Raw genomic sequence first — 27,804 nt, forward strand, 5'->3', positions numbered from 1 at the left:
CTGGTCCTTGACCTCCCAGTTTGAGTAAGGAGGCAACCAAGAGGAACAGCTCCCAGTCACACCAAGAAACACACAATGATGATGGTGCCCTTTGAAGCCAAGCAGAAATCAATCCTGGCAACTTGTGACTGAACCTTTGCATAGGGAAAGGAGACAACTGTATGTCTGGTAGAGTAGGGGAAGGAAGTGGTAGGTTGTGAGCATCTTGAAGAAAGGAGGATAAGATCTGATGTGTCTGGAAGCAGCTGGTAGGGTATGGAAGCTGCTGTTGTTACTGCTGCAGACATGTGCAGCATTTCTCAGTGTGAAGAGGTTGGAGAGCAGGGCACTGCCACACAAAGAGGCTCCCAGCCAATCCCCAGCACCAGTGGAGTTACAGCTCAGCTCCCACAGCATGGCCCCACAGTACATGTGCTCACAGTTGTGTTTTAAATGATCTGAAAGGGGTGAGGTTGGCTCTTACTATGCCCTTCTCCCCATCCCATCTCCTAGTTCCCCTCTGGGCCCTTTCTCCCATTTCTCCTTCCCACAATACTGCAGGGGCTCTCACCTGTGCCCGTGCCAGTGGAGGGGATGCAGAGATGGGGACCCTTTGCACTGCCCTCAGTGTGAGGCAGCTCCAGGCCCCTTGGCCACGGGGACAGTGGGAGGGAGGGCAGAGTCCTGACACACACTTAGTGGCCAGCACTGACTCCCCTTTCTGTGGCAAGGGCTTGCCTCTGGATCCTGGTGCAGACACTGGGGTGTGTATCTGCCCAAGCCCTTCTCTCCCAGCCCGGCCACCACCTCTCACAGGGACATCCAGGCTCCACATCATTTCAACGTGCATATTTATCACTTTCCCCCCGCAAGACATATATTTGAATTTACTCTTGGTAAACATAACCACAGGAGATGCAAATAAATTGGGGAAGCATAAATAACTTCACACAGATAGACACACACTGAGACAGCAAACACAGACACGGTTCACCAAGGGAAATCAAGAAGTGCAGAGCACGCCCTGAGGCTGCCACCAGTCCCAATGGCTTTGCTCTCATCCACCAAGCCAAGAGGATTTCTCCTGCTTTTGCTCTGCAGCAGCTGGTGGGAGAATAAAGCTGGGGAGGAGGAGTCTAAAGTTGCAAATATCCCATGAAAGCATCATGGCAAGTCCTGGCTTTGCAGTTTCCTGCAATCATCTTCAAGGAATGGTTCCAGTTGTAGGAAGTTGCAAGTCTTTCACAGTGTGAAAGGGTGGAGGGGCATGGGGACCACCATGAGGGAGGAGCAGCAGGTCATCTTGCAATGTCCTAATTGCAGCCAGCCGATAAACCTTCATGTAGGAACATCGGGGCTAGATGCTCCATCTAGGTCCTCTTCTGCCCTCTCTAAGGTGCTGATTCTTCTTTAGCTGAGAATAATCTTCAACGGGACATCATGCGAACAAACTCTGCAACCAACAACACAAGAGAGCCCTGAACCAGAAGGCATCCATGGTCCCCAACCCAGCTCTCATTCACTGGGGACAGCAAGCAGCCAGGGTGAGACTGGGAGTCCCCAGGCTGCCAGCAAAGTGTGTGCACTCCCAGACTGGCCCTGAGAGCTCACACAGCATGGGCTTTAATCCTCAAATTAGATATGGTGATAAGGTCCCTCTAGCAGGTCGGTTCATTGCCTTGGACTCCTTCCCAGCCACCTACGGTCTTGTTTGCACAAGCAACTCTTTGTGCAACACTACAGCGAGCATTGTCTCCCTTCACTGTAACTTCAGGGAACATTGATTTACAGTTTTGGGAACACGGTATGATTTCTTAGTAAACTTGCCACTTCACAGAGATACCAGTGTGGGAAAGCACGAGTTTTGCTAGTTAGTGGCATTCTTGTAGAGAAAGGTTTACTTTAAGGGACTTCTTGTTTTTAAAGATATATGTGAACTATAAGGATACTCTGTATCTATTTCTTGACTACCCCCCTGCACTTTGTGAAGTCAATTGCAATTGTTCATATTGAGTGTAAATGCCATCAAATATAAATGCGTTTTCATTCTGCACTTGAATTCCTGAGGAAGTAATGACTCTGCAAAGAGGAGGGCAGTGGAAATTACCCCCTTGACTTCTCCTTTTCCATTGATGGAGGTGTCCTTTGACAACTAAAGTGGTAACCCACAGAGAAATTGATACTGGGATAACATTTCATGTATTTTAGCTGTCTAACATAATTTAGCTGTGGGAAACAAATAGAGCTACTGTCATGTAATCAGCCAGTGCATTAGAACAACTGCAGCTACCAGATACTTTCTAGGAAGATACTGGTGGTATTCTAATATTTTCAAAGCCCACAGAGGCTGCAGTAATCCTGAGGACTGAGATGCCTTGTCATGCAGGAGACCCAGGAATGCTGCTGAGCCAAAAAAAATTATGTCAATTTTACTTTAATTTTATAGTTCCTGTACTTCACCCTTACTGCAAAGGGACACCTGGATTTCCACCAGGGAAAAAAGCAGCCTGACACACTCTCACACCTTCCAGCTCTTATATCTTCTTAGCTGTCTGATATCTACTGCTTCCTTGCCAGAAACCCTGGGCTCTATTAACATTGCTCCTGCCACAGCTAATGGCTAGGATAGTAGCCTAACCACTCTTATTTTTTCAAAGTCCTTCTGGCATGGAAAGTGTTAGAAGAAATTAATTCTCTCTAGGATTTAACATGACTCCTATAGATCAGATATGTGCAGTCTTAGTGAGCACAGCTGACATGTGACCATCTTCTGGCATAAAGGCACAGAAACAAATTCTCTATAAACCAATATAACAAAGGTGAGCCAGAGGAAATGGAAGGTGCAATGCAGTCTCCAAAGTAATCCAGCCACCTCACAGCTCTTGCAGTAGATTTAAAGAAAAGAAAATGCCCCATAAAACAATAGCAGGCACAGCATGTGTGCACCAGGATCAGCTTCTGTATGACAGGTTCTATTTCTTACCATGCTAGAATTATGGAGACCTAATCAAAACTGAGATGCAGCAAGAGATGATACACAAATGAACAATTCATCTGAGTGAAAAAAAAATGAAATTCTTTTTTCTCCATACTTCAGAACCCTGGGCCCTGAGTCTGCAAATCTTCCACTTCAGCTTCTGATCTGAAACCCTGACTCACAGCAGAGCAGATGGACACAAGCGTTGATCCCTTCTCACCTTCAAAATCAACACGCCCGTCTCCATTCAGATCCACGTCCCGGATGATCTCCTCAATGTCCCGGTGACCCACCTGCTGCCCTAGAAGTTTCTTCATGGCTTCTCGCAGCTCACTGGTGCTGATCTCCCCATCACCATTGGTGTCAAACTGCAAGCACATGAAAAATACCAGCAGGGGAAATACAGTTAATAGAAATAGATCTTGCTCTGGCTTGGTTTTTGTATTGTCCCGATCCTGAGTGCCCTATATTTTCTCCATCTTCTCCAAGTCCCTCCTTTGGGTGTCTTTTGGATCCAGCCTGTCTTTTCTCCTCAGAAAACCCTTGCAAATGCTGTGTCTGCACCAGCTTTTCTCTTCCTTGCCTCAAGAGTTTCCTTATCTTAGCAATGTTCTCTGCTCCTCCCTTATTCCATGCCTGACTGGGCTCTTTCTAGGTCTTCCACTGTGCTGCTCTCTCCTCCTCCTCTTCTCTTCTCCATTGGGTCTTCTCTCTATCCTGTCTTGTGTTGCTCACCTCTCTGGGGGCACGCGGAATGGATCACTCACCTCTCTGAAGGCATCACGGAGTTCTTTTACACCAATCATGTCTGCAGTCTCTGCTAGAAGTTTTGGTCCCATCAGCTCAACAAAATCTTCAAAATCCACATGGCCACCCACTTGGAACAAGATGAAAGATTGTGTGTAAGAACTCCATATGTTAGCCAAGATCAGCACTCATTTTGCATTTCTGTGTGCCCCAGAGAGCACTTGGCCCTCCAGAAGCACAAGCACGGAGGGTGTGGGACAGTGGATGCAAAAGGAGAAGTAGTTTTACCCTGTGTTTTCTGGATTATGGGCTGGGCAGAATGAGCCCAAGCTATTCCATCCTAGGCTGCCATGAACTGTCACACCCTTATTGCATCACACAATATCAGAGGCTTGATCGTTCTAGTGCTTATAGCAACTCTCTGCTGCGCCTGTGCCAAAGGGCACGGCAAGGGCACAGCATGATGTTCCTGCAAAGCCTGGGCAGTGCCCTGCAGCAGTGGTGCAGTCCTGCTCCATTACAGCAGCTAATGTATGTCCAACTGTTTATTCATTGTAGTAGTTCTTTTACTTGTTAGTGCCCTGAGAGCTGTCAGCAACACTCTCAAATTCCCAAGCATTTGTGTGCCAGGGTTATCAGCTGCTTTAGTGTGTGACTGGTTGCATATGTCACAGCTGTTTTCCTTCCCTTGACCAAGTAATTTGTTCTTTTCACATAATCCTGTGTCAGAAATAACATGCACTAAATATGCCTCTCCCCACCTGGCTGAGGGTGATACCCTGCCCTGCCACAGATGAGAAGTGACAAAAACAATGGTGAAAGACAAGGGCCACAAACACAGTTACAGTGAATCAGATGCATTTGTCACATCTTTCCATGACTGCAGCAGATGCTCTCATCCGATGCTGCCAGCATAGCTTGCTCACAGCCCATCCACAGGCACACAGCAGATACACAAAAAAACCAGCACAGAACAGCAGCCCATCCATCACCCATCTGATCAAAGCATCCCCATCTTCCCATGCTTACTCTTCAGTCTGACAACAGCTTCAATGTGACAGCACACAGAACCTGTGCCCCAGTGCCTGACTGCCAACATTAAGAGCAGTTTTATACCTGACAACATAAGCATGAAGGACAACTCTTCCACCCACTGTTCCCATATACACCACAGTCCACACAGTCCCTTTGATAAGCAAAAACAAAGGCATCAACTTCTAGGGACCACAAACAAGCAGCAGAGATGATAAGGAGTGAAAATCAGAACCAAAGAGGAGAGGGGAAAAAATCCAAAGGAAAAGAGGCAGCCAGAGACCAAGAGAGCCTGAGGCAATGATGCAGGGCGCAGCAGCAACAGGCAGGTACAGCTGGGTGTGTATTACTCACAGTTCATGTTGATCTGCTGAGAGAGCTCTATTAGCTCCATCTCAGTAGGCATGTAGCCCATTGTCCGCATGCAGTTCCCCAGATCCCTGCAGTTAATAAACCCATCCTTGTCCTTATCAAACTCCTTAAAGGCTTCTCTTAATTCTGTAAGAATAAAAGAACAATATTGTCAGTGACAGCTTGAAATACCTTTTCCAAATAAACTCCCCAGAATCAACAGCACTTTATGAAGCCAGACTCTCTAAGATACTCAGTATTTTCCCACCAGATTTCCCTGCATGAGGTAATGACTGAAGCAAAATGAAGCTCTTCTGTCAGCAGAGCTGTGACCCATTCCTTACAGGAAAGCTTGCTTGGACTACGAGTGTCACAAACTCTTCATTGCTAAACTGTGCTCCCTAAAGAAACTGCAACCAGTAACTTTCACCTCTGCCCTCTATTATATACCCCTCACTGTAGGAATTAGCAGGTAAAACAGCTTCCTTGGAGCCATACTATAGTATCATGCTCCACAACAGTTTCTGTGGGAGATGGAGGGACAGCAGTTCCCTAACAGCCAATATCCCATCACTTACTTATCCTCTCACCCTGAAGAATATGGAATGGATGCAAATTCCTCTGCCATCAGAACTCTTTCAGTTTTATACATTATTTCTTTTGCTGGGACCTCCAGGAATTATTCCAATAATCATTTCCCTTGATTTACCCCAAATTATTTTAACCCATGGGGGCCAACATGAAAGGGCCAGCCAATAGGTTTTCACTGGGCAGGGAGAAAGGACAAAGAAGGAGCAACAAATTTTACCTTCAATTTCTTCCGGACGCAGTTCTCTATCCTGCAAAAAGAGAACATATCATGTTAAAGACATTTGTTGGCCACAGACATAGTTTCAAAATAGCACTTGTTGGTACAAAGCGTTCTTGAACAAGCCAGAAAGTGAGAGAAGAAACAAGAAGGTGATGACATGTTTAATACCATCTACCTAGGAAGGCTTCCCAGCTTTCCTTCCCAAAGAGAGGGGTGTTAACCTGCACACATTTCTCTGGAAGCCCCTCTCTCTCATCTGGTGGATGGGGAGGATGACAGATGGTCCCTGAACAGAGCAGACCTGGACCAACACAGCATTTGTGGCCTCCCCACTCACGGTACTACTGCTGGCACCTCCACAAAGCTGCTTCATCATTCCCCAGCACCAAGTTCTGGAGCAGAGACTGTCCCTGCAGCAGTTATAATCTCCTCTGGAGCTCTGATTGTATTTCTATTGCCACTCCCGCTGACACACACAGATCAAAGCAGCTGGAAGCAGTCCTTGTAACCAGCAGGTCTAGACCATCATCTGCTCAGATCACTGCTTGATCTCTGTCCTTCTGGCAGGACAGCAACAGCCGTGAGGTCTCTCACAGTCAATGTCTCAGTGACATCTCCTACAATCTGTCCCCACAAAAAGGTAGGAACTTCCCCCTTACCCCCAGCCTCAACTCCATATACAAGCATTTTGAAACTAGTCATGAAGGCAGATACACAACATACACATCATCAAGGTCATCTACAAATGAAAGAGGACAAGGATTCACCATGTTCAGGAAACACTGCAACTTCAAACATCCAATTTGAATTTCTTGGAAGAAGGGGGAGGATATAAGAGTATAGGAAAGTTCCAACACTGCACCAGGAAGAAGAGATGAGCATGGAAATGCACTGCTTTCTGGTTTAAATGCCCTTTCTAATTCGTCTCATGGCTCCCAGGCAAATCCAAAACATCTGAGAATTTGGAAACACAGAAACGCGATCTCTTTTGTCGTCTCACTCTTGGCTTTTCCCCTCAACTGTGGGGAGTTTCTCCTTGCCTTCCAGGTGTCCTCCAGCCTCACCACACGTGCCTGGAGATGGTGCCTTTGATCAATTTGAGAAGGATGATCCTTTGCTATTTAACCACAGGCTCCTCTGGAAACTCTAATGGCAGCTGCTCAGAGTGCATAGCAAACTAGGACACACATTGGTTTACGTCTGTGCAGAAGTGGGCTGTGCCAGAGAAATGACCAGCTTGCCACTTGTAACCTTCCCAGAGGCATCTCTGTGCTGGATGGAACTGTCGGAGCGTGCTGGCTCGGCTGTTTCATCCTTCACAGACCTGGTATTTTCAAACATGTCATCCCATTTGTTCTGCCTTCATCAACACCAAGTAATAAAACAATTCAAACTCCTTAGACCGGATGCAGGAGGTGTAATTGCCCTCCTGCCTTAGATAAAATAACGGAAGAAACCCAGCCATGATCAGTTCCTGCACCTTGTGCACTTTATTCCAGAGACTGCAAGCACTGATCCCTGGAGATAGAGGCTGGGTGCACAGCAGGTGCCGGGCTGTGAGCGCCAGTGCCGCGGTGCAAAGGGTGCTGTGACTCACCCGCGGCAGCTGCTGTCTTGTGAGAGTGGCCAGGGCAGGACCTGGACCCCCCTCCAGCACAGCCCTCACAAGACCATCCTCCTCCTCCTCCTCCCTCACTGAAGACCACATTGCAACTGACATCGGTGACACTTGTCAGAAGTGGGGGCTTCAGCACTGGCTCTAATTTTGCACACCAAAGAGTTTGCGTTTGCCACAGACTGCAAATGAAGAAGGAGGGGGAAGGGTTTATGTCCCTCCAAAAATCTGACTCGAGTGATAACTAACTTCATGAAAAGGTTTTCTGTTTTAAATTTGAAAGATCTGCTAAAATGATTACAGAGTAAAATTGTTTGGGATAAAATGGGCTGAATCACTCTAAAGCTTTCAGAGAACCTATAGAAAGAGGAATAAAACTATTCCAAGAGTTTAGATCCTAGATATGAGCAGACATGGCCCCCAGAAAATCCATTATACTTAATGATCTTACTCTCATTTATTTCTGTTCTATGCACAATAAATCCTGTTGGTCTAGAGAGTCAGTAAAAGTAAAGCTGTGTATTAGATGCTCTTATTCTACATCAGGGTACTTAGAGACATCACTAATCCTATTTTTGAGACCTCCTAGGATACAGTGATCTTCCATGGCCTAAGCAGGATGGACACTTGTCCAGCTGTCCACTGGGGAGGTGGACCTATCTCCTGTGACAGGTGGCTCTGCGCAGGTCAGCAAGTGTGTTTCATGTTTTAGTGACCTGGGACAGGGACTATGTGATTACTTAGTGGCTGTAGGTTAGGAAGAACAAAAGCCCTTTGATCAAAATGACACATAATTACTACTTTTTGAGTTGTTGGTTGAAGCAGAGGTTTCAGAAATAAAGACCTACACATCTCCTACAGCTGTAGATGACCATATCAACATACAAGTGAAACAGAGGTTCCTTACAGAGGCAATAAACATCTGGTTCTGAGGCAATTGGGGTGAGCTTTTTTTCACCCCAGGAACATGGAAGGCACTGGGTGAATATCTAACAATTCACATATTCACTCATATATATCCATAAAAGATGTGTTAATCATATGTTCCTGTTTGTCTTTAAATTCATGTTGTTGCAGGAGTAGAAGGTCTGGGGGCAAAAATACGTTTTAGTTCTTGTAAAGACAATATTGGGGTGCATACATACAAGCATATATTCTTATTGTTTATATATAAATGCATATGTTGGATGCATACGAACACTTAGTTACAATAGGTGTGACTGAATGAATAGATGTGGTTTTGCTATTTCTCTCTCTCCACGTGGGAGGCTAATAGCATTTGGTAGCCTGGCACTATTTGCAAATATAAGGACAGCCTGATGTTCCTCAGTTTAACTGGCTGGGATGGCTGCAGTGTCAGGCTGAGTATGCCAGGGCACAAGAGATTTTGTTTGGGTATCTGGGAGGAGGAGGTGTCTGCTTATTTCTGCTGGTACTAGTGTGCTCACCGTGAACTGATAGGAACAGTATCAAATATGGACACCTTGTTCCCAATACAGACGCCCTGATCTGCATTTAACTGGCTATTTAGGCTTTAAATGCTAATCTGAGCCTGGGAATGGGAGGTCGGTGTCTTGCTGGAATAACAGCTTTGAGCACTGGACTCTTCCTGAGTTCATATGATTATACATGTCCTGAAGTCAAAACCTTTTCCTGAATTGATATGATTACGGCTACTTCAGTGTAGGCTTGGATCTATCTTCCATAGCCGCAAGTTTAGAATCCTCCTTCCTTGGTGTTTAGGCACAAGGGTATCTACACATCCTTCAGGTTAGACATTTGCCTGTGACTGTATCTGCACTTGGAGCTGGAGCCGGGATGCTCGAGATCCAGGGCTGGGAGTCACAGAGCTCCACGCAGACGGAGCACGGGGGCGGCTCCGCATCCCCGACTCGCGTCCGCGTGGCTTTGTGCGTGTCTCGCCCCGCTGGGTGTAACTTACGTACAGGCTGCCTGTTTTCTGCGAAGCCCTTCCTCAGGAAGATGCATGCTGGCCCCAGCAGGTTGTGCATGACGGCGCAGTTCTGGGCCAGCACCATGAGCGGACCCTGGTACTCGCCAGCCGACGACCCCTCTTCGCTCGTCTGGACAGCTTTATAGCTCGTCTTCTCGTCATGGCGGATCTTCCCAGCCAACCAGCAGCAAGCAAACAACACAACAGAGGATGTTACCTCCCCATCTCGTTCCTCTGAAGTTCTACTGAACCGCCTCGCAGAGACATAATTGCTAAATTTCTTTCATCTGGTGCACGCTGCGTCCCCCCCACCAGCCTATTAGGATTTGTACAGAAGCAGTAAGTCCAGGAGTTCACTTTCAAAAACTAAAAGAGGAACAGCCAACCACGAGAATTTCACTTTGAAATGACATCAAACTCTCCGCACTGTTCACATCTACCCAGACACAGCCCGAAGTGCCACACTCCCACAATCAGCCCTGGAGTTAACACTGCCTTGAACGAGCTGCAAAGGACAAGCACATCCCAAGTTAACAGTACGTGTGCCAGCCCGTGCCCCGGGCAGAGCTGCCGGCGGAGCCGCCTTGGCCAGGGCAGCCCCAGGAGACCAGGCAGAGCCGGCACAAAGCCACTGCACGGGCTCCACGTTACTTTTCAGCAACACAGCATCACACGCTTTATCACGTTATGAGAAGACCGTTTACAGCATCAGGTGGCCCTGCCAACTGCAGGCTCACGCTGCCTTGTGCAGCTACTAATTAGTTACATCCTCTGGGTTTGAGGCACTTACTGCCCTGGCCTCTTTTAATCACCGACAGTCACAAAGTGGAGATCAGGCACGGGCACAACATTTTTGAGTTTGCATTTGCACATTTTCCTAAGTGCACACGTCCTGCTAAGCTAAGGCTCCAGAACAGAATCCAGCACTGGATTTTATAAGGAGGCACTGCTTTCCTTTTATAGAAATGCATTTCCCTGGCTCTGCAAAAAACCTCTTATCCTGATATTCCCATGCAGCTATAAAAAGCCGACACAACCCACAGGACCCTTGGTTTTACAGAATAAACATTAATCATACATCAGATTCCTCTTCAGGAATGATTCTACTTTTACAGCCAATGTTCCCAGGGGTGATCAGAGAAGCTCTGCCACTTGTCATTGTCTCCATTAACCCTTTCCTTAAAGCCTGAGGTATATTTTCAGGCTAAAAGACCAGACACAAACACCCCCCATTCACACTTGTCTGAGACTATTGTATCTACTAGCTGTGTCTGCCATGTGCTATTACATTGCATGCATGGTTTGTAATTTGCCTTTTTGTACACAGTCTTACACCAATCTGCTCTTGTATAATGTCATGTGAACATCAAGCGTCAAAACAAAAAAAAAACTCAAAAAGCAAGCCATGGAGAAAGAAAATGATGAAGCAGAAAAGCATTTTCGTTGCAGTCATGGATGAGAATGGAATCTGTCTCTGATTAATTCTGACACATAGGACACTTGTCCTTAAAAAAACTGATGATGAACATCCATCCACGAATGGCATATTACTAGCTCAGCTAAATGTCAAGACATCTGTGTTGAGCTACACAGCTTTGTGACATCAGTGCAATGTATTTTCAAAATTATCAGATTTATTTCCTGGCACATTTTTCAGTTTAATATACCAAATAATATGAATCACTAGAACACCCCACATCAGTTCTGTGTTTAATTCCAGTGAAGCCATGTGAAAGATGCAAAGCCCCACAGCCCCAAATGTTTGCTTGCTGACACTTCCAGTCAATAGTTTATTACCAAGCTATACAGCAGTACCCCATAATAGTCATCCCATTATTTTTGTGTCTCAATAGAGGTTGCCAGTTTGACAAAAAACAGTTGCCAAGAGCCACTGAGGACTGTGACCAGACAAACTGCTGCAGTGCCAGAATACCAAGGCAAACAGCTCAGCGAGGCTCCCTGCCCTGCCACTGTAGGCAGGATTTATGGCATTCAGTGTTCCCTCTGCCAGCAGTTTCATAGGTTCTCCTGCAAATATGCACTCAAGTTTCCTTTACTATGTTCCTTCTATATCCCAGAAGAGAGGGCAAGGGAGCTATGATATTGGTATGGGGCAAAGAAACATCCGCCACCCATTACAGGGGAAACAGCAGTGTGCATGACAAAGAAAATACAAGGATAGGACTGGAGAGATCAGGCTTTCCCAGTCCCTTCCCTGAGCCAAGGACCACTAACCTTCCTGGCCAAGTCTGGCCCTTGGCTGTGTCAGACCAGCAGATTATGGAGTGGGAGGAGACCTGGTTGATTTAGAGATGGCCAAAGTGGTGGAGAGGTGTGATAAAGTGAGGGACCTGGATGCCAAGGCTTTTAATTTCTGCACAGCAGAAGCACACCAGGATTCACTTCATTTTCCTGCCTGAGTGTCAGAGGGACTTTGCAGAACAGCAAGCCAAGAGGGGTCTCGATCCCAACTGCAGTATCTCTTGGAGGGAAAAGCAGCAGGATGGCTCCCACAATTACTGGGGAGGACATTGTGACAACAGGAAACTGGAGCTTCCAACAACAGACATGGGGTCAAAGCCTGAACAAGCAAGGTACCCTGGTGTCATCCAGACCCAGACCAAGCTAGCTGGTGCCTGGGAGTGAATCCCAAATTTTGGGTTGAAATCATGTATTCAAGAGTTGAGACTGTCACTCTAGAGCAGCTTCCACACATGTTGTCTGCAGTCTCTCCTCTTTAATATTTCAGCAAAATGAGTTTGCCCAAAGTAAAATCAGAGAAAAACGACTGGGATCATATAACAGCCAAATGAAGCTGGCCAATGCTAAGACTGATCTGCAAAGTCTCCACTATCTCCACAATCACGTGTGTTGCAATCAAAAGGATGGCAGAGTACCAGGACCTGTCAGGATGAGTGCCTTATTTCATGGGTCACTAGACTGATGTCTGAGAAAATCTCTAATTCAGCTTTGCAACTTCTTCTCTTCAGTCCCAAGTCTTGTAACTAGGCGCAAAGTGAGTTATTCGAAGCAGCTTTTAGGAAAGAAAGCATCAATTACCTCAAAGACTGACAACACGGAATTTACAGGTTCTTGAATCTATTTTGATTCAAGCAGCCTGGCTACATGTCAGACTTTAATTGCAATCGCCTTGCACAGCTGCAGCCAACTCCTTTTATGCCAAGCTGGAGGCAATCTACAAGAATCCAAGTTGGTTTTTCATATGTGCAACATTTGGGTGAACCTCAGCTACTTCTACATCTCCCTGCAGGTCACCCTGACCTAAGGACTGGTCTCAGCACTGCCTAATTGCTTGGTGATGAATTCCCTCATCAAGTATCCCAGCTCCCTCACAGAAGCATTGTGCCATTACTGGCTTTGTTTACAGCAGCCAAGATAACAAGCAAATTGTGTTTCTATACAGAAGAGGCCAAAATGCAGCCAAAAGAAACACTCTACGATGGAGGTCCTCTCCCAGACAGCTTCCCCCCAGAGAAGCTTTCCCAGCTGGCAAGGTCTCCTGGATGGAGCATTTTGATGGCAGTGGCACTTCACTGTTGTCAAGGTCTCCACAGAGGCAGCGTCTCATTGCAATACTTTGGATGATCAGCATAACTTTATCATTTAGGGAGAATGAACTGCATAGCTTTTTGCTGAGCTATTAGATTTGCAGGAATGCCAAGTGAGAACAGTGTGGCTGACAGGTACACAGTGCCGTAAGATCTTCCTCAGTCAAATAAGAAATGTTTCTGGGGCATGTCATTCCCATTTCAACCCAGACCATAACAGCAGAACTATTCCTGAATCTAATTTGTCCCTGGACCACTGCAAACCCTCAGCACAGAGTAGACTGTGGGCTGAAGCCTAACAGATTCATGTGGCAGCTTGCAGATGAAGTCCAGCTGGGCCCAAACATGGGCCACACTGACGTGCAACATGATGCACAAACACACAGCCAGGGCCCAGTGTGTCCACTCACAAACAGATGCATGGACAAGCAGAACAGAGAGAAAAACATGCTTCTGTACCCAAACACATACCAACAAAACTAATTGTGTGCATATGCATGGATGAATAGACATAAAAACACATGCATGTCACACAGACTTCTGTGAGGACATGAACCAGCAGGTGAGCACACACAGCCCCATACAAGCAAGGGCATGTGTGTGATGCACAGAAATTCCCTCTTTCTGCACTCATGGCAAACCTGCTCAGGCACTCGGGATGCCTGTGCAGAGACAAAGAGCTAAGGACACACATGTAGCTCAGATGGGCCCATAGGTGTGCACACTCTTGCCCAGCAATGGCAACACATGACCCTTCATGTACACATGCATCTATGTCCATACAGCCCTGACACACGTGATTACTCAGGCAGGTCACTCTGCAGTGAAGCACGTGCACACACACAAGCTCACACATACACCCGCACATCGAGATGCCCTGACAGGAGTGTGCCAGCACACTGTGCACATTGACAACCACATGCTTGCACATACCCAGAGGAGAGCTGTACACACACAGTGAGCAGGACATGAGCCTACACACACATTTATTTATACATATTATGGCTCAGCATCCTGGGCTCTACTGGCTGCACTTGCATGAGCAGCTCTTACAGAAAAAGTCTGGTGAAGAAGCTGAACCCTTCATACTCATCTCTGTGTTTCTCCCACCTCCCATGCTCATCTGCCCACAAGGTCACCCATCTCAAGAAGCAGGGCTGGAATGCACAGCGCACTTGGATTCAGGGAACATACCTTTTTAGAGAGGTTTCTCAGAGGAGACTTCACACAGTTGCCCATAATATGTTGAGGCTGCCTTTCCGGTGGACTTGGTTATAAAGGAACTGAAGCAATTGATCCCATTAAAGGTATTCCTTGGGAGCAAAGCAAGAAAGGCAGCACCAGGCAAATCCAAACAGCTACTGGCTGCTGGGGCTTTCCCTCTTCAGGGAGCTTTTTCTCTCTCTGCCTCTCTCTCTCCATATTTTACTTTATGTTCACTTTCTTGAAGAGATGAAGCAGAAAGGAGAGGGAGGGGAGAGAAACAGACAGAAAGAGAGGGAGAGAGAGAGAGTGAGTGAGAAGGGGGGAGAGAGGGAGGCGGATGTATAATCTACATCAGATTAATGTTCAAATCCCTCCCACCCCCCTCAATCTGCAGGCAAGATCGTTTCACTCATAGGAGAGGGCTGTTTCAGGGAGAATTAAAACAGAGAGGCAGTGCAAGAAGTGATTTCAGTGATGAGTTCCATGAATCTAGCTAGTTTGGGTCCACATGGCCTCTGAACACTGCATCCCTACCCACCCCCCTTCTAACTCCTCTCAGCTTTTCAATCACCTCAGCGCCAGGCTGGCCAGAAGGCAATCCACTTAGGGGCTTGGAGCAGACCACAGCTCGTTTCAGAGCAGAAATGGACCATTTATCTGGGTGGGACCTGTTGCAGCTTATAAATACCAACAGACCTAGAAGTGTCTGATTTTTGTCCTGTCATGGTGGAAGAAAACCTGGAGACAGCAGTCCTGGGACCCTACAACACTCTCAGCCCCAGGACAGTCATATTTAACCACAAGGGAGAGACCTTGAGCCACTCTTGCATTAAAGTTTTTCCAGCTTTCTGCAAGTAAAAATCAATTGGCACTTTAACCCACACAAGTCTGCCAAAGATGGGCTCACACCTGAATCTTAAATCTAAACAGCCTCAGGTTAGATAAGGTGAATCAAAGAATTTTGATGTCATATCCATCCATTCGATTTGCAAGAGCCTAAATCCTGGAATAAATAAGGGACACCTGAACCTAGAGCTGGCTCTAAACTTTCAACTTTATGCCTGTAGTGTACAATAATCTCTGAAAGTAAAAGTATGAGTCCCCAATACATTTTTCTCTTGACCTCAGGCTGAGCATAAGAGCATTCAGTCTGAAAAGAGATTTAAATTGCATAAAAAACACATCATCACACCCAGGCAACAGGACCTGAGCAGGACAGTGAATGCACCTTTAGCTATGAAGGCACCACAGCTGCAGCTCCACAGTGATAAGAAGTATGAAGAGCTACCTCCTTCAAATACCTTGGAGACCAGGATGACACTGATCTTACACCCTGCTATGCAGCAGACTGGTTGGACACTCACTCAGGTGTTGAGATGAAAGATTTGACATATATCTTCACAAGTGTGGTTCCAAACAAAAGCTTCTACAAGGACCTGCTCCATAGGCTGAGTATTTGCACCACATGCTTTTTGTGAAGGAGCCAAGGACTCACTCTCCTGGCAGCTCCAGGGCTGTAGGGCAGAGAAGGATGAATTGCCAATGTCACAACAAAGCAGGGATTTCTCCTTCCACCCTGATTGTGCTGTGGCAAATCAAGTATGATTCTAAGGTGACTCAACAGTTGCTTTAGAGCTTAGAGGCTTCTTCCACCTAAGGAGATGAGTTTAGGAGTACAAGCATGACAAAAGTCCACAGCTTCTCCAGTTATAGTCACAGACAGGAGTGCACAGCTGTAGGGAATGCTGTTTCTTGCTCTTCATTGTACTAATGGCTTCCCAAGAGTGAAGGCAGTGGGACAGCCTCCTCTCAGATTTCCTCAATGCCTTCTTCATTGAATGACATGGGTAGGAGCTGCACAAAGGTCCACAGGCTCTCCAAAACAAGAAGCTGCAGCAGGAGATGCTGGAAGACACTCCTTGCCTACCCCTTGTACCCAGGGCTGACTGAGAGGGGGACAGAGGGGAAGATCTCCATAGCAGAGCCCACCCATGGTAGGCTGGACAGCAAAACTCTTCCTGAGCTGGGCCTGTCTCCTGCTGTCACAGGAGCTGCTGAAGAAAAATACAGTCACTCCCTGGGGGCTGTGCCAGCCCTGGGCCTTGCAGTGGGGACTTTGCAGGAGAATTCTGAAACTCCCAGCTGCTCTCAGGCTTCCATCTTTAGCCCTATTTCTCTTTCCCCTCTTAAAGCAGCTAATGGGAGGCTGATCTACCCTCTGACAAAGTGCTAGTCATTAATAATGTCCTCTGTCAGCTGCAGCCATTCCCCAGGCTCCTTGTTTATTGACGAAGTGCTTGTCTCCCTTGAGCAGAAGCTGCCACACAGCGAGTGAGGCGCCTGGGCTCCTTCCCGAGACAAACGACTTCGATTCCAGAGCAGAGGGGAGGGAGAATTGCCTTTCTGCTGCTAATGAATCTCTCTCTGACAGGAAGCATGGAGGCCAGGAAGCATGCCCTGCAACTGAGAAGTGCCCATCTCCCACATTGTCCAGAGAGAGGGAGGGAAAGAAAGGGAGTCAGACATCTCCTGCCAGAAAAATCCATCCCTGTTCCCAGACTATTGCAGGACAGCTTTGGAATACATCTGTGGAGTGTATCTTACTGAGCTCAAAAAGCCCCTCAGCAAGAGGGTCACCCTTTAAATACTGGCTTGTACCAGAGCATTCAGAGCCAGCCACTGTAGTACAACACTGTGTTTGCCTACTCTCCAGCTTTTCTTCCCTGCAGTTACAGGCAGTTGTAGGAAATGTGCAGGGCAGAGTGAGAGGGATGAGACCTGCTGCCAGGCTTGGCAGGCAGTTCGTAATCCAGGAAGGGAAGAGGGAATGGGAGCCCACGTTCACCAGGTTTGCAGCACAGTCACAATCCTTCAACTCTGTAAGAACTCTAGTGGAGCTGCAAGAGGCCCAAGAGATGTGATCATAAATATTTTTTTAATCTCCTTATTTACCCTGACTCTCTTAAGAGCAACTGGACAGGACACCACAATCTAGCAGACAGCTAGAGCTCTGAGGAGGAAAATCTCGCTACAGTGGGATCTTGTTCCCATCACCACCACAGGTAGCTTAGAGATAGGCAGGAAAGTGGAGTTGGCTGAAAGGTCATTAAAAGATTAGGTTAGAAGGAATATATTTTCTCCCTTCCTCTGACTGAGGCTGCTGTAAGAGAACAGGATGCTGAGAATAAGTGTGTCAGAAACATTTCTGTGTAGGTGCTGATCTGTGGGTATGCCTATATCTGGGGTAGTCAGTATGCATGTGGGAGGGCTGCACATGCATGTATACTGGTTTTCCCACACTGTTCTTTGTGGCAATCACACTGTTCTTTTAAGGTCTGAGTCTCTGTTGTAAACTTTCTAAAAATCTGTAAGAACTTTGTGAAATGCAAGTTTTGCTGCTGTTCCTGATCCCTCCCTTTCTCCCGAGGTCCAGGGTGGAGAGCAAAGACCTCAGGGGATGCAGCCTGGCACAGAGCAAGGTCTCAGCTCACGGGAAAGAAGCATTTGGCACACGGACTGACCTGAGCACAGGGGAGGGAGAAGGCTGGCTGACTTGGTAATGAACAAGGAATGATTTAAGTGGTTTAATATGTTTGGATATTTTAAAAAGCAGCAGTGCTGTGCTTTGGGTTGGCACCTTTGGCAGAAATGCTCATTTCATAGGAAAATGTCGGAACTCCTCATAGCTAATCACTTGGCAGCTCCAGAAATTTTATCCAGTGGCAGCAAATATCCAACAGACACAACAGAAAGAACAAAATCAATCCAAAACATGTGATTGCTTATCAAATTGTAGCTTTGATTGGCAAAAAATTTCAGTGGAAGTATGGACTTGTATGGGGACTGTTCAGATGTTAGGCCTGTTTCAGTGCACAGTCCTTCATGTGCTGGAACATGACATGATTGTTCTCAACACAACATAAATACTGCTAAAGGTCAATGTCAGTAGGCAGAGAGTATTGTACAGTAAAGGAGGGAAAACTCTTTCCCAGTAGCTTTTCACTGAAGTCCATAGTTCTACCAAGAGCCCCTTAAATGCTTCAAACATTTAATATATTAAAATACATCCCCTTACTTAATTTATCCTAATAGGGCAGGATTTTTTGTTGAACTTTTTACTATCCTTATCTCTCTACTCTAGACTGGAGAGTGCACATATGGATTAGTAGCTTTCAAATCTGCTACCAATAACCCTTTATCTGGTGTCTATAGATCTCTATTTTACAGGAAACATACAGTTTTACACAAACTGTCTTGTTTACTGAATGACCACAGATGAGCCTAAGCATTTGGATTAAGTAACATCTTCCTGTTGCCAGTTCTGTCAAGGACCTCATTTTCAAGTTCCCAACCACTGGAAGATGCACTGGCACACTGATCTTCTGGGACTGATTTTCCTTTCTTCTTCTGCATCAGCTCCCAAGTGTTTTTTGCTGCACATTGAGTTGTGTCTTCTAACCTCAAATGAACCTTGGATGGTTCCATATGCCAGTCAGACAAGCACAGGTCCATCTCAAGGGGAGGCACCAGTAGGTATTGGTGGATGCAGTCCAGATTCTCATCTAGGGAGAGGAATTCTGCAGAGAGTTTGGGAACTTTCTTTGCTGTCAGCTGTTCCAGGAGGAAAGTGTTGCTGACTCATGCTGTGCATAATATTCTGCTCCATTAGAGCAATTGGATCATAATCAATCACAAACAACAGAATGTTTATTAAAAAGACCAAGGATATTTTCTATCCCTCTCAAGGTAACAAAGCCTGGACTGCCTGTCAACTTCTGTTTAGAACAGCTCTGTCTGTAAATAGCTGGCTTCCTTTTGCATTAGATGAAAATAGATGGGAATGTGCCTTCTCCTGACACCTTCCCTGTAGATCTGATCCAAGTATTTCGCATTACTCCAACTTCCAAGTTCCTACGCAGGAGATGTGTTGGCCAGAGCACAATGTACTGTGGATTTTTGCTGATGATGATCCTAAAGATCATCAATGGGCTACAAAAAGACAAATACAAACTTGACAGCTCAGCAACTGCTGGGAGGACTTGTCATGTATATGGAGCATGGAGTTTGTTTAAAATAAACTTTACGTAGTTCCTCCCCTTTGCTCCAGAATATGGGAATTTTGTGCCACTCTGTCCAACTGTGACTACTGCAAAAGTAGTTAATTCTGCCTGGCTCTCTCACCTCTTCGGAAATAAGAGGGACAGGGAGTTACTGTTTAGCTGGTTTACTGAGGTGCTACTGAAAATGTGGCTGATCATCAGATGAGCAGAGGCCTGAAAACAAATATCAGCCAAATACTCTGAACCAACCCTGCAGTGTTATGTGAGATTTGCCACACTAAAACAGAGATCTGCCTCACTTCTAATTTGAGTAAGGATCTGACAGCACCTTTAAAAGGGCCAAACTGTGTGTCCCAGGTCTATATCTCAGAACAGCTGGTCCCAAAGTATCTAAACCCTTTGTGTCTTATTTCAGCAGAAGACACTGGGGTTGCTGGTGGTTTTCTACTTCCTGCCTTCAGCTGTTGCGACAGGATGCCTCACAACATTACATGGTTGCCTGTTTCCTTCCAAGAGCAGAGAATGTATTTTGTCTGAGTGGGACGAAACAATGCTGTGTATTCTTTCCAAAGATGGTTGCAAGATTCAAAGTACTCTAGGGGAGGAATGGGTGGAAGAAATATTAGAATATTGCTAATGTCTTCATTCGTGGATAGCACTGAGTTCATGGTCTTATGCTGCTGCAGAAAGCTACAAAAAATCTAAGTATGACCATAGCTAGGACAGTTCTTTTTCTTCATTTTTAAGTGGGGCATTTGATTGAAATTTGAGGATTACTCAGGTTCATGAGCACTGCTGCTGCTCTCTAAGGTCACAGGAATGTCAGAGGATTATTGAAAGGGAGCCCAAAGTTAGCTAGGCATCTTTTACTGAATGCACACCATATAGCTGCTTGTTATCGGAAATCAATACCACTCATGGACTCATCAGGGAAAAACAGCTACTGAAGCTGGAATGTTACAAAGGATCACAGCTAATTCAGATGACAACCTGCAGCCCAGCCACTACATCTAAAGCTAAACTTCCCTGACATTGTGTTGAAACCCAGGATTGCATCAAACAAAAATCAAGGTGGTAAAGCTTAACAAAATGGAAAATGGATTTATAAAACTGATGGTTAATTTATCAGTGCTTTTTTTTTCTCTCCAAAGACAAGCTGAATCTAACCAGAAGGTTTGTGTATTTCAGTGCATTAGATCATACTGCTGTATATTTGATGAACAGAATATTTAATGAATGTTCTTTTAGCTTGGTTTTATTTTGATGTCTTTCTATAGCCTTTTTAAACAGATTTGTTTAAAAAGTAAATCACTGACGAAGATTAATGTTTGCTGGCAGACCCACTGCAGGCAGGAGGCTTATCCATTGCCCCTTAGTGATTCTGTATGTCTGGCTCACATCCCTCAAGCTCTTTACAAGCAATAAATGTGATGAACTTTTCTCCAAGCTGAGCAAGGGGGGATCTGAGTGGATACGCTCAAGTGGAACAATGTTTCTCTGTGTCTGAGTTCATTACATATAAAAACATGAGACGTACCTTGGGAGGTGTGGCAGGTGTCAGCAGGCAGGTGTGCACACAAACGCCGAGCGATGTTTTAAGCACAGGAATGCATAAGCGTGTTGTGTAGAAGATTTAGCAGAGGCTGCACGAGCGGGCTGTGTGTACACAGACAAGACATGTATATGAAGGCTTTTAATGTCAATCTACATGCATGGACATGGGCTGTGGCAACTCATGCAGGGATGGAAGCATGGAAGCAGTACGGGCCGCACGCAGGCATCCGGACCCCTGTGAACACGCAGTTGGGAGCGGCTCTCGCCTCTTTCACGGCAGCAGCGGGGCTGTCCCCGGGTGCGACACACTCACCGGGCAGCGCGGGGACAGGGCAGCCCCGGGAGCCCAGAGCGCGGCGGGTCCGTGTCAAGGCGGCTCCGCCGGACGGGGAAGGGCCCCGGGCCGCGGGGGGGCGCGCCGGGGCCGCCGGAGCCCGGGCCGGGCCCGCCGCCGCCCCGCTGTCCCGGTAGCCCGCGGCGGAGTGCCCGTAGCGCCGATCCCGGGGAGCCCCGGCGGGACGGGCAGCAGCAGAGGGAGTACTGCTGTCCGCGGGAGTGTCCCCTTCCCTCTCCTCCCGCGACCTTAAGGTCCCTTTTGGGGCCGGTATAAGCCTTCAGAGGTGCCATAAAACAGGGAGGAAAACCCGGTGCATTCGGCATTTCTCCGGTTTTTTTTCTGCCTTCTAATCTGTGCATCCACGCTCCATACTCCAAGCGAGCCAAGACCGTGCCACGGGACCAGCATCACTTCGGCGGTCAGTCATGCTAAGCCAGAAGTCAGATCACCCCAAATTACTGTGCCTATTTAACAGTGTTAATGAGCATTTTAGTTAGAGACTGTCTGGGTTTGTCACGAGCCCTGACACGCCACTGCTTCACCTGCCTTACAGCACAACACAGCACGTGAGCACCTGGAAACACAGACCTTTCACCTTCACCTCGCCACGGCACGGCGTGACACAGGAAAGTTTCCGTTGCTGGGTCACTGCTCCAGAGCAGCCCAACACGGTGCAGCCTTCCCTGCTAATACACAGGGCCAGCTGAAAACTTCCATTACTAAGCCAGGAGCCACTCTACCCTGGCAGGACTGGCCAGGGCTTCCTAGTTCTCCACGGGTGGATCTCCAAGAATGGTCCTGATGCAGTGACTGCTCTTGGGCAAAACGCCCGTTAGAATCAACTGAAGCCAAAGTCATCTGGCAGATGAGAAGACCAGAAAGGTGAGAGTGTGGACAGGGCACCTTTTCCCTACACGCTCTCGGCTGGTCAGAGAAGAATTTTCTCGACACACGCTTTCCACACAGGCAGCCTGGGGTCAACCTCCTGCCCCAAAATGAGGCTACTTCTGTCACCCCAGTTTGCTCTAGGGTCCATTAAAACATGTTAAGAACTAAAGCTCAAGAATAAAGGGGCATGGAGCAGGACACAAAAAGAAAATTTTCACAGGAAATGCAGAAAGATTCACTATTTTAATGGTAATGTGGACACGGACATTAAAGTGAGAATGGGAGATGGTGCAGGAGAGGCTTTAAACTCCCTGTACAAATAGAAATACAAAAGCTCCTTTGGCCACAGTGCTAACAGCAGAACCCTGTAAATATTTCATGATTCTCTACGGCAATTGTTTGACCCCTTTGATCCCCATGCTACCAGAGGCAATTGACAGAAAACTGTTGGGGAATCACTTCACTGAAAAATTTAACAGTCAGGTAGGGTGTGAAAGCTAAACGGCTCTGAAGACGTTCAGGTCTCACATGACGGGATCGCTTACAAATTAATATTGCATAGCAAATGCCCGGAAAAAGCTCTTCTTGAAGGTGCCAGCTAGGCCAGGGCTGAGGCACGGGAGGAATGAAGCCATGAGGAGCGGTGGCTGCCTGTGCCGCAGTCCCCGTTCAGAGCTGCGGTGAGCCAGGTGCCAAGCGGCTGCTGCACCGTAGGCACTGCAGCCACATCACCGCTGCCCCAGGAATGCCACAAAACTTGCACTGCGGTCCTGCTGCCACCGCACTGCTGTCCCGGTCTCTGTGCTGCTGTTGCTACTGTTGTCACATTAATAAACTGTGTCTTGCTGCCAGGCTGCCACCTCACCACTACACCAGCTGCTGACGGGTCACCACTCCTCACCTGTGATCTGTAGCCACGCCAGAGACACCACAAGACCCTCATGCTCTTCTGCTCTGCAGGGGTAATAAGCATGCTCCCTTATGCTTCACAACACACTTTAGCCACCTGGCCCCTCCAACACTATCCTATAAGGTCAAAATCATATGAAACATCCCCCTTATGCTCCCTTTTCTTGCCACTTTCCCAATTTGCTGCATTATCATACACACACCCCTTACCAACTACACCCATGAGTCACAGCACTGCTTTTGCACTGCACCGAGCTCCTGCCGCTGCAGGGCCACTTTCAAACACTGCTATCCCACCGTCCCGCATAAAACCAGCCCATACTCACACTGCACTCTCACCAGGTAAGTCTGTGGCGTTGTCCTCTTGCTAACTCACAGCCACGCTTCCAGAACTGCCACGGGGGTAACACTTCACTTGCTGCCTTCTGCTACAGCGGGATGGTGCTGTCAGATCAGTGCAGCCCTTTGCAAATATCACACCAGAAGTGATCACTGCTGTACAGAATGGCTCTTGTCTGGAATATTGTATTACTACATCAGTAGACTGCTAAACTCTTCTGTCAGGCTACAACACTCCACAATTATCACACCCGTGCACTGCCAAACTCCTACCACATGGCACCGGTATCAGATCTCTGCTCTGCCCCGGGATTGCGTTACCACACCACTGCATTGTCAGTGCCGTGCTCTCCAGGCACTCGGAGCTGCCCCCACTGCATCCCAAGGCACAATAAAGTCCACAGCAGAGTCTCTCCTGCAGCTGCCGTGCTGAGCCAGTGTGCAAACATGACATTAGGCTAAGATGACATCCTGGCTTATACTTAATGCATCATTACACTACCCTACTTTTGTTAATTCACGTACCACTCAATTACAAAATGGTAAAATATCCTGAAAGAGTATTACTGCTTAATGGTATTAGAAGATCACTGCACCAATATAGCACAAGCCTAATTAATAAAATATCACTGCATCCTGTATCCTGGCAGTATCTTAGCATTCTCCTGGAGTACACACCCACAGTGCACTATATTGCTGTGCTGGTTATATAAACACGGCGCTTCTTCCTTCACTCTGTCTTTTTTTCTGCACAGCTACAAATCTGTCTCCCTCAGACACAACCCTCTAGTCCTGAACTGCTCCTTTTTGCTGTTACTGCAATAATGACATTCTCCATGGAGTCGTCCCTGCAATCTTTTCTGTGTATCTGATTTTACCACCGTAGTGTCTGCATCTGCGACCACATCACCGCACCACCATGGAACAGGGTGATGATGTTCCACATCTGTGGAGCTGGAACAAGATATACTGTGGTGCTGCTGGACCACAGTGCTCTGCTGCTGTGATATGCATCACTGTGCTCCTCTCCTATGTACTGCAAAATTACCGTTTTAACTGTTTCACAGTGGTCTGTGTGGGCTAGAAAGAAGTTCTCATATTAAATGAATTATCTGCTGAGCTGTTGCTGTCTTCTAATCACAATGTGGAGCAGACTGGTGTTACAGCACCTGCAGCCTCAGACTGCAACCCTGGACATGTCTGCACCTATGGCTGCAGTCTGGGCTCTTGCAGGTGCAAGTCCTTGCCTGTCTCAAACCTTCACACACATTTTTACACAATGCTGAGCATTTATTTCTTCATTAGCAGAAAAAAAATTGTATCATTTTGTGCCATGACAGAATTTCCATACATCTTACCCCTGGGCCTTTATCCATCCCAGGATTTTGATATCACTAAAAAAAAGAGAAAAACTAAAACACCCCAACACCTTCATGTATGTCTTTGTGTAATCAGCTCTTTGTGTATCCTAAATTATTGAAAAATTATAGTTCCCAATCTTGACCCTGTACAGGGGGATCTACTACAGCCCAGCCCTTAAAGCTAGTCCTAAAACCTCCAGTAAATTTTCACTCTGTCATAGTTACTTCAAAGAAAGCAAGTGAGAGATGAATACAAAGAGAAAATTGAATAAATAACACTACACTCCAAAAGAAAGATGCTGGTGTGTGCATGTAAACACTGGTGCAATGTACTCAGTGCAAAAGTGAAAATTAGAATTGTATCTCTCTCGTTTCAGTGAAGGGCACTGTTCAACACCACAGATAAATTTTGCTACATTTACGGCTTTCAGAAGTGTCTTTTGACACTGGAATGCGAGCAGCAGAATGGACAAAATAAAGATGCTCTTCAGGTAAGGACTGAGTTCAAAACTAGAGGGGTTTCTGTGAGTGGGAGACTTGACATGGATTTGTTTGTATTTCTGATGCTTTGGGGACATACAGCCCCATAGACTTAAAATCTTTTCCTGGATACATCTGCACTTCTCTCAGAACCACAGTGTAAATCAGAGCCAAAACCACGCACTTCAAAGCCTGGTGCTGGAATATTGCTTTTTATAACCTGGTTGAGCATCAATCCACTGACCAGGCTCTTCCTCATTGTTACAGCAAAATTTTAATGTAGACTTCAGGTGCACTATTGGCACAGGGAAGGTAATACTCGTTTTGAGTTAAACACAACTGTAACATTCCTAAACAGCAGACTGTCAGTTACGATGGAGAAGTGTTGTGCTTTGGAGAGAACAGATGTGCTTTGACTTTTATCTGGAGAAGTCAAGATGAACAGAAGCAGCCAACACTCCCTTATTAAACATACAGGTGTATCACCTCCTTCCACCCAATTACAAAAATTTTTCTAATTCTCTCCATAATCTCAGTCTGAATCAGCTCCCTGTAAAGCCTCCCAAACACACATTAAAAAAAAAAAAAAAAAAAAAAAAAAAAAAAAGGCAAGAAAAAACTCAACGACAACAAACTCCAGAAATCATAACTCTGGTCTAATCGATCATTTCCAGGGCTGGATGGAACTTAGCCACCCAGGCTACTGGCTTATACCTATAATTGTGTTTCTGGAAGATTGCAGTTACATTAATCTTCCCAGAGATTACATTTTCCAGTAACATCCCTAGATGTCTCTAAAAGAAAATTTTAAGCTAGTCTCCCTCTGCCTTTTCAGTTTTGGAGGGTAACCCTGTTGGGTAATTTCACTACCAAAAGCTAAAAGCGACAGCTTTGTACCAAAAGAGCTTGCAAACACCAAAAGCATCTGTTCCATTCTAACATAGTGACTGGGAAGGCTTCGGAATTGGGTCAGGATTTTTTTTTTTTTTGTCGTCCTCCCCACTACCTTCTCCTGACAGCTTCTGCCATCAGAAATGATTCATATGCTGATTGTACAGAAATGTACCATAAGGAGATGTAAACAAATACAGCAAAGCAAGGCGGGAAGCCAGAGAGATGGAATCTAATAAGTAAATAGCTTTTAAAAATCCGCTTCTCTGACTCTCACCCTCAGCAGGCAGAGCCACAACTTCCCCCGGCGACAGGGAAAGCACCGGCACTTCCCCCGTCAGCACCACCGAGAGCGCCCTCCGCAGCGCCCGGCGGGGCCGGGGATTCTGACCCGCGCCCCGTCCCCGGCGCCGAGCCCTCCTCGGGGCCGACCCCGCAGCGCCCCGGCCGTGCTGCAGCACCGCCACAAGTTCGGCTGGGGCGGCCAGGAAGCAGTGCATTTACAGCTGCGGGTTGCGCCCGGGGGGCTCCGGAGAGAGGAGCCGAAGGTCCGTGAGCCGCAGGAGGAGGGGGCGCGAAGGGAAAGGGGGTGGGAAGAGAGGGGGGGGTGGGTGGCGAGGGGCGCATTTTGCCCCTTACCTGGCCGAAGACCGAGCTGAGCATGGGGTGCAGCTGCTGGATGAGGGGATCCGCTTCCACTGACCGATCGCTGCCGCTGGACTTGGTGGAGCACTTGCTGCTGGATTTGGACAGAGGTGAAGCGCCTTCCGAGAGCTTCAGGGACTCTCTGCTGGACCTCTGCCTGTGACTGAAGAAAAAGTCCTCCTCTGCCTCCTCCCCATCCCTGTCTGAGAGCTGATGCTGGTCCTGGGGGTGACCGTGGCTGGCGTGCGGCGGGAGGTGGTGATGCTGCCTAGATGTCCGCACCGGTTCCTTGCCGCTGCCTCTCCTTGGACCTCCTTCCGCCGGCTCGGGCTGGCTCTCCCCCCGTCCATGTGACAGCTTCCCCGCGCCCCTCGCTCCGTCCTCCCGGGCGCCCGGGTGGCAGAGCGGCCTGCGGGCACTGGGCTCCCCGGGGAGCTGCTCCTGGCTCAGCTCCCTCCCCATCTGCCCGCCTTGTCCTTTGCCGTCCCGGACGCGGCTGCCGCGGGGCTGGGGTTGGCCGCCCGCCGCCCGCCGGCTCCCCGCCGCCTTCAGCAGCGAAGTGCGGGACTCGCTCTTCGCCATGGAGGAGCCGCTCATCGCGGGGCCGCTAGAGCCGCATCCCCGGCCGGGCGGAGCGCTACCGCTGCGGGCAGGGCTGCGGCGCGCCGCTCACGGCATGTCCTGCGGAGACCCGCTTAAATCCCGCACCGCGGCCCATGTGACAGCGCACACAAAGGCCGCGGCAGGGGCGCTCCGGCGGGGGCTGGCGGGCACGGTCTCCCCCTCCAGGGCTCTCCCGCCGCCCCCCCCCCCACCCCCACCCCCCACCCCAGTGCCGCCGCAGCCTCTCCAGGTGAGCCGGGGCCTCCCCCCGCCGGGGGCCGGCTCGGGCCGGGGCGCGCCGCAGGCGAAGCGGCGCCGCCGAGGGGTGCGGGAGGCGGCGGGCGGCGCTCCCGCAGCGCGGCGGGCGGGCAGGGCCCGGCAGCCCCGGGCACGGCGGTGGGAGCTGCCGGGCCGCAGCCCCCGGCGCGGCGGCGGGCGGGAGCCGCGGGACCATCGCCCCCGGCGGCGCGGAAAGCGAGGTTGGCGGCGTCCCGGG

The 27,804-nt window shown here is 47.9% G+C and overlaps 1 protein-coding gene across 2 annotated transcripts; it reads right to left on the minus strand.

Annotated features, from left to right (window-relative positions):
* Positions 1–851: 851 nt before the first annotated feature.
* On the minus strand, positions 852–27,302 carry CABP1 (calcium binding protein 1; the record flags this gene model as incomplete). 2 transcript variants are annotated; one of them, XM_083873653.1, is made up of 7 exons in its annotated part: positions 852–1,432; positions 3,177–3,324; positions 3,724–3,833; positions 5,090–5,233; positions 5,895–5,925; positions 9,459–9,635; positions 14,230–14,274. In XM_083873653.1, 7 exons carry the CDS (start codon positions 14,272–14,274, stop codon positions 1,407–1,409), a joined length of 681 nt encoding a protein of 226 aa, XP_083729779.1. In that variant the 3' UTR covers positions 852–1,406. The 2 variants fall into 2 exon arrangements, with proteins under 2 accessions (XP_083729779.1, XP_083729778.1); XM_083873652.1 differs by lacking the exons at positions 9,459–9,635; positions 14,230–14,274 and adding an exon at positions 26,700–27,302.
* Between the last annotated feature and the right edge of the window lie 502 nt (positions 27,303–27,804).

The sequence above is a fragment of the Zosterops lateralis genome, assembly GCF_965231275.1.
Source record: "Zosterops lateralis genome assembly, chromosome: 17".
Classification (NCBI taxonomy): Eukaryota; Metazoa; Chordata; class Aves; order Passeriformes; family Zosteropidae; genus Zosterops; species Zosterops lateralis.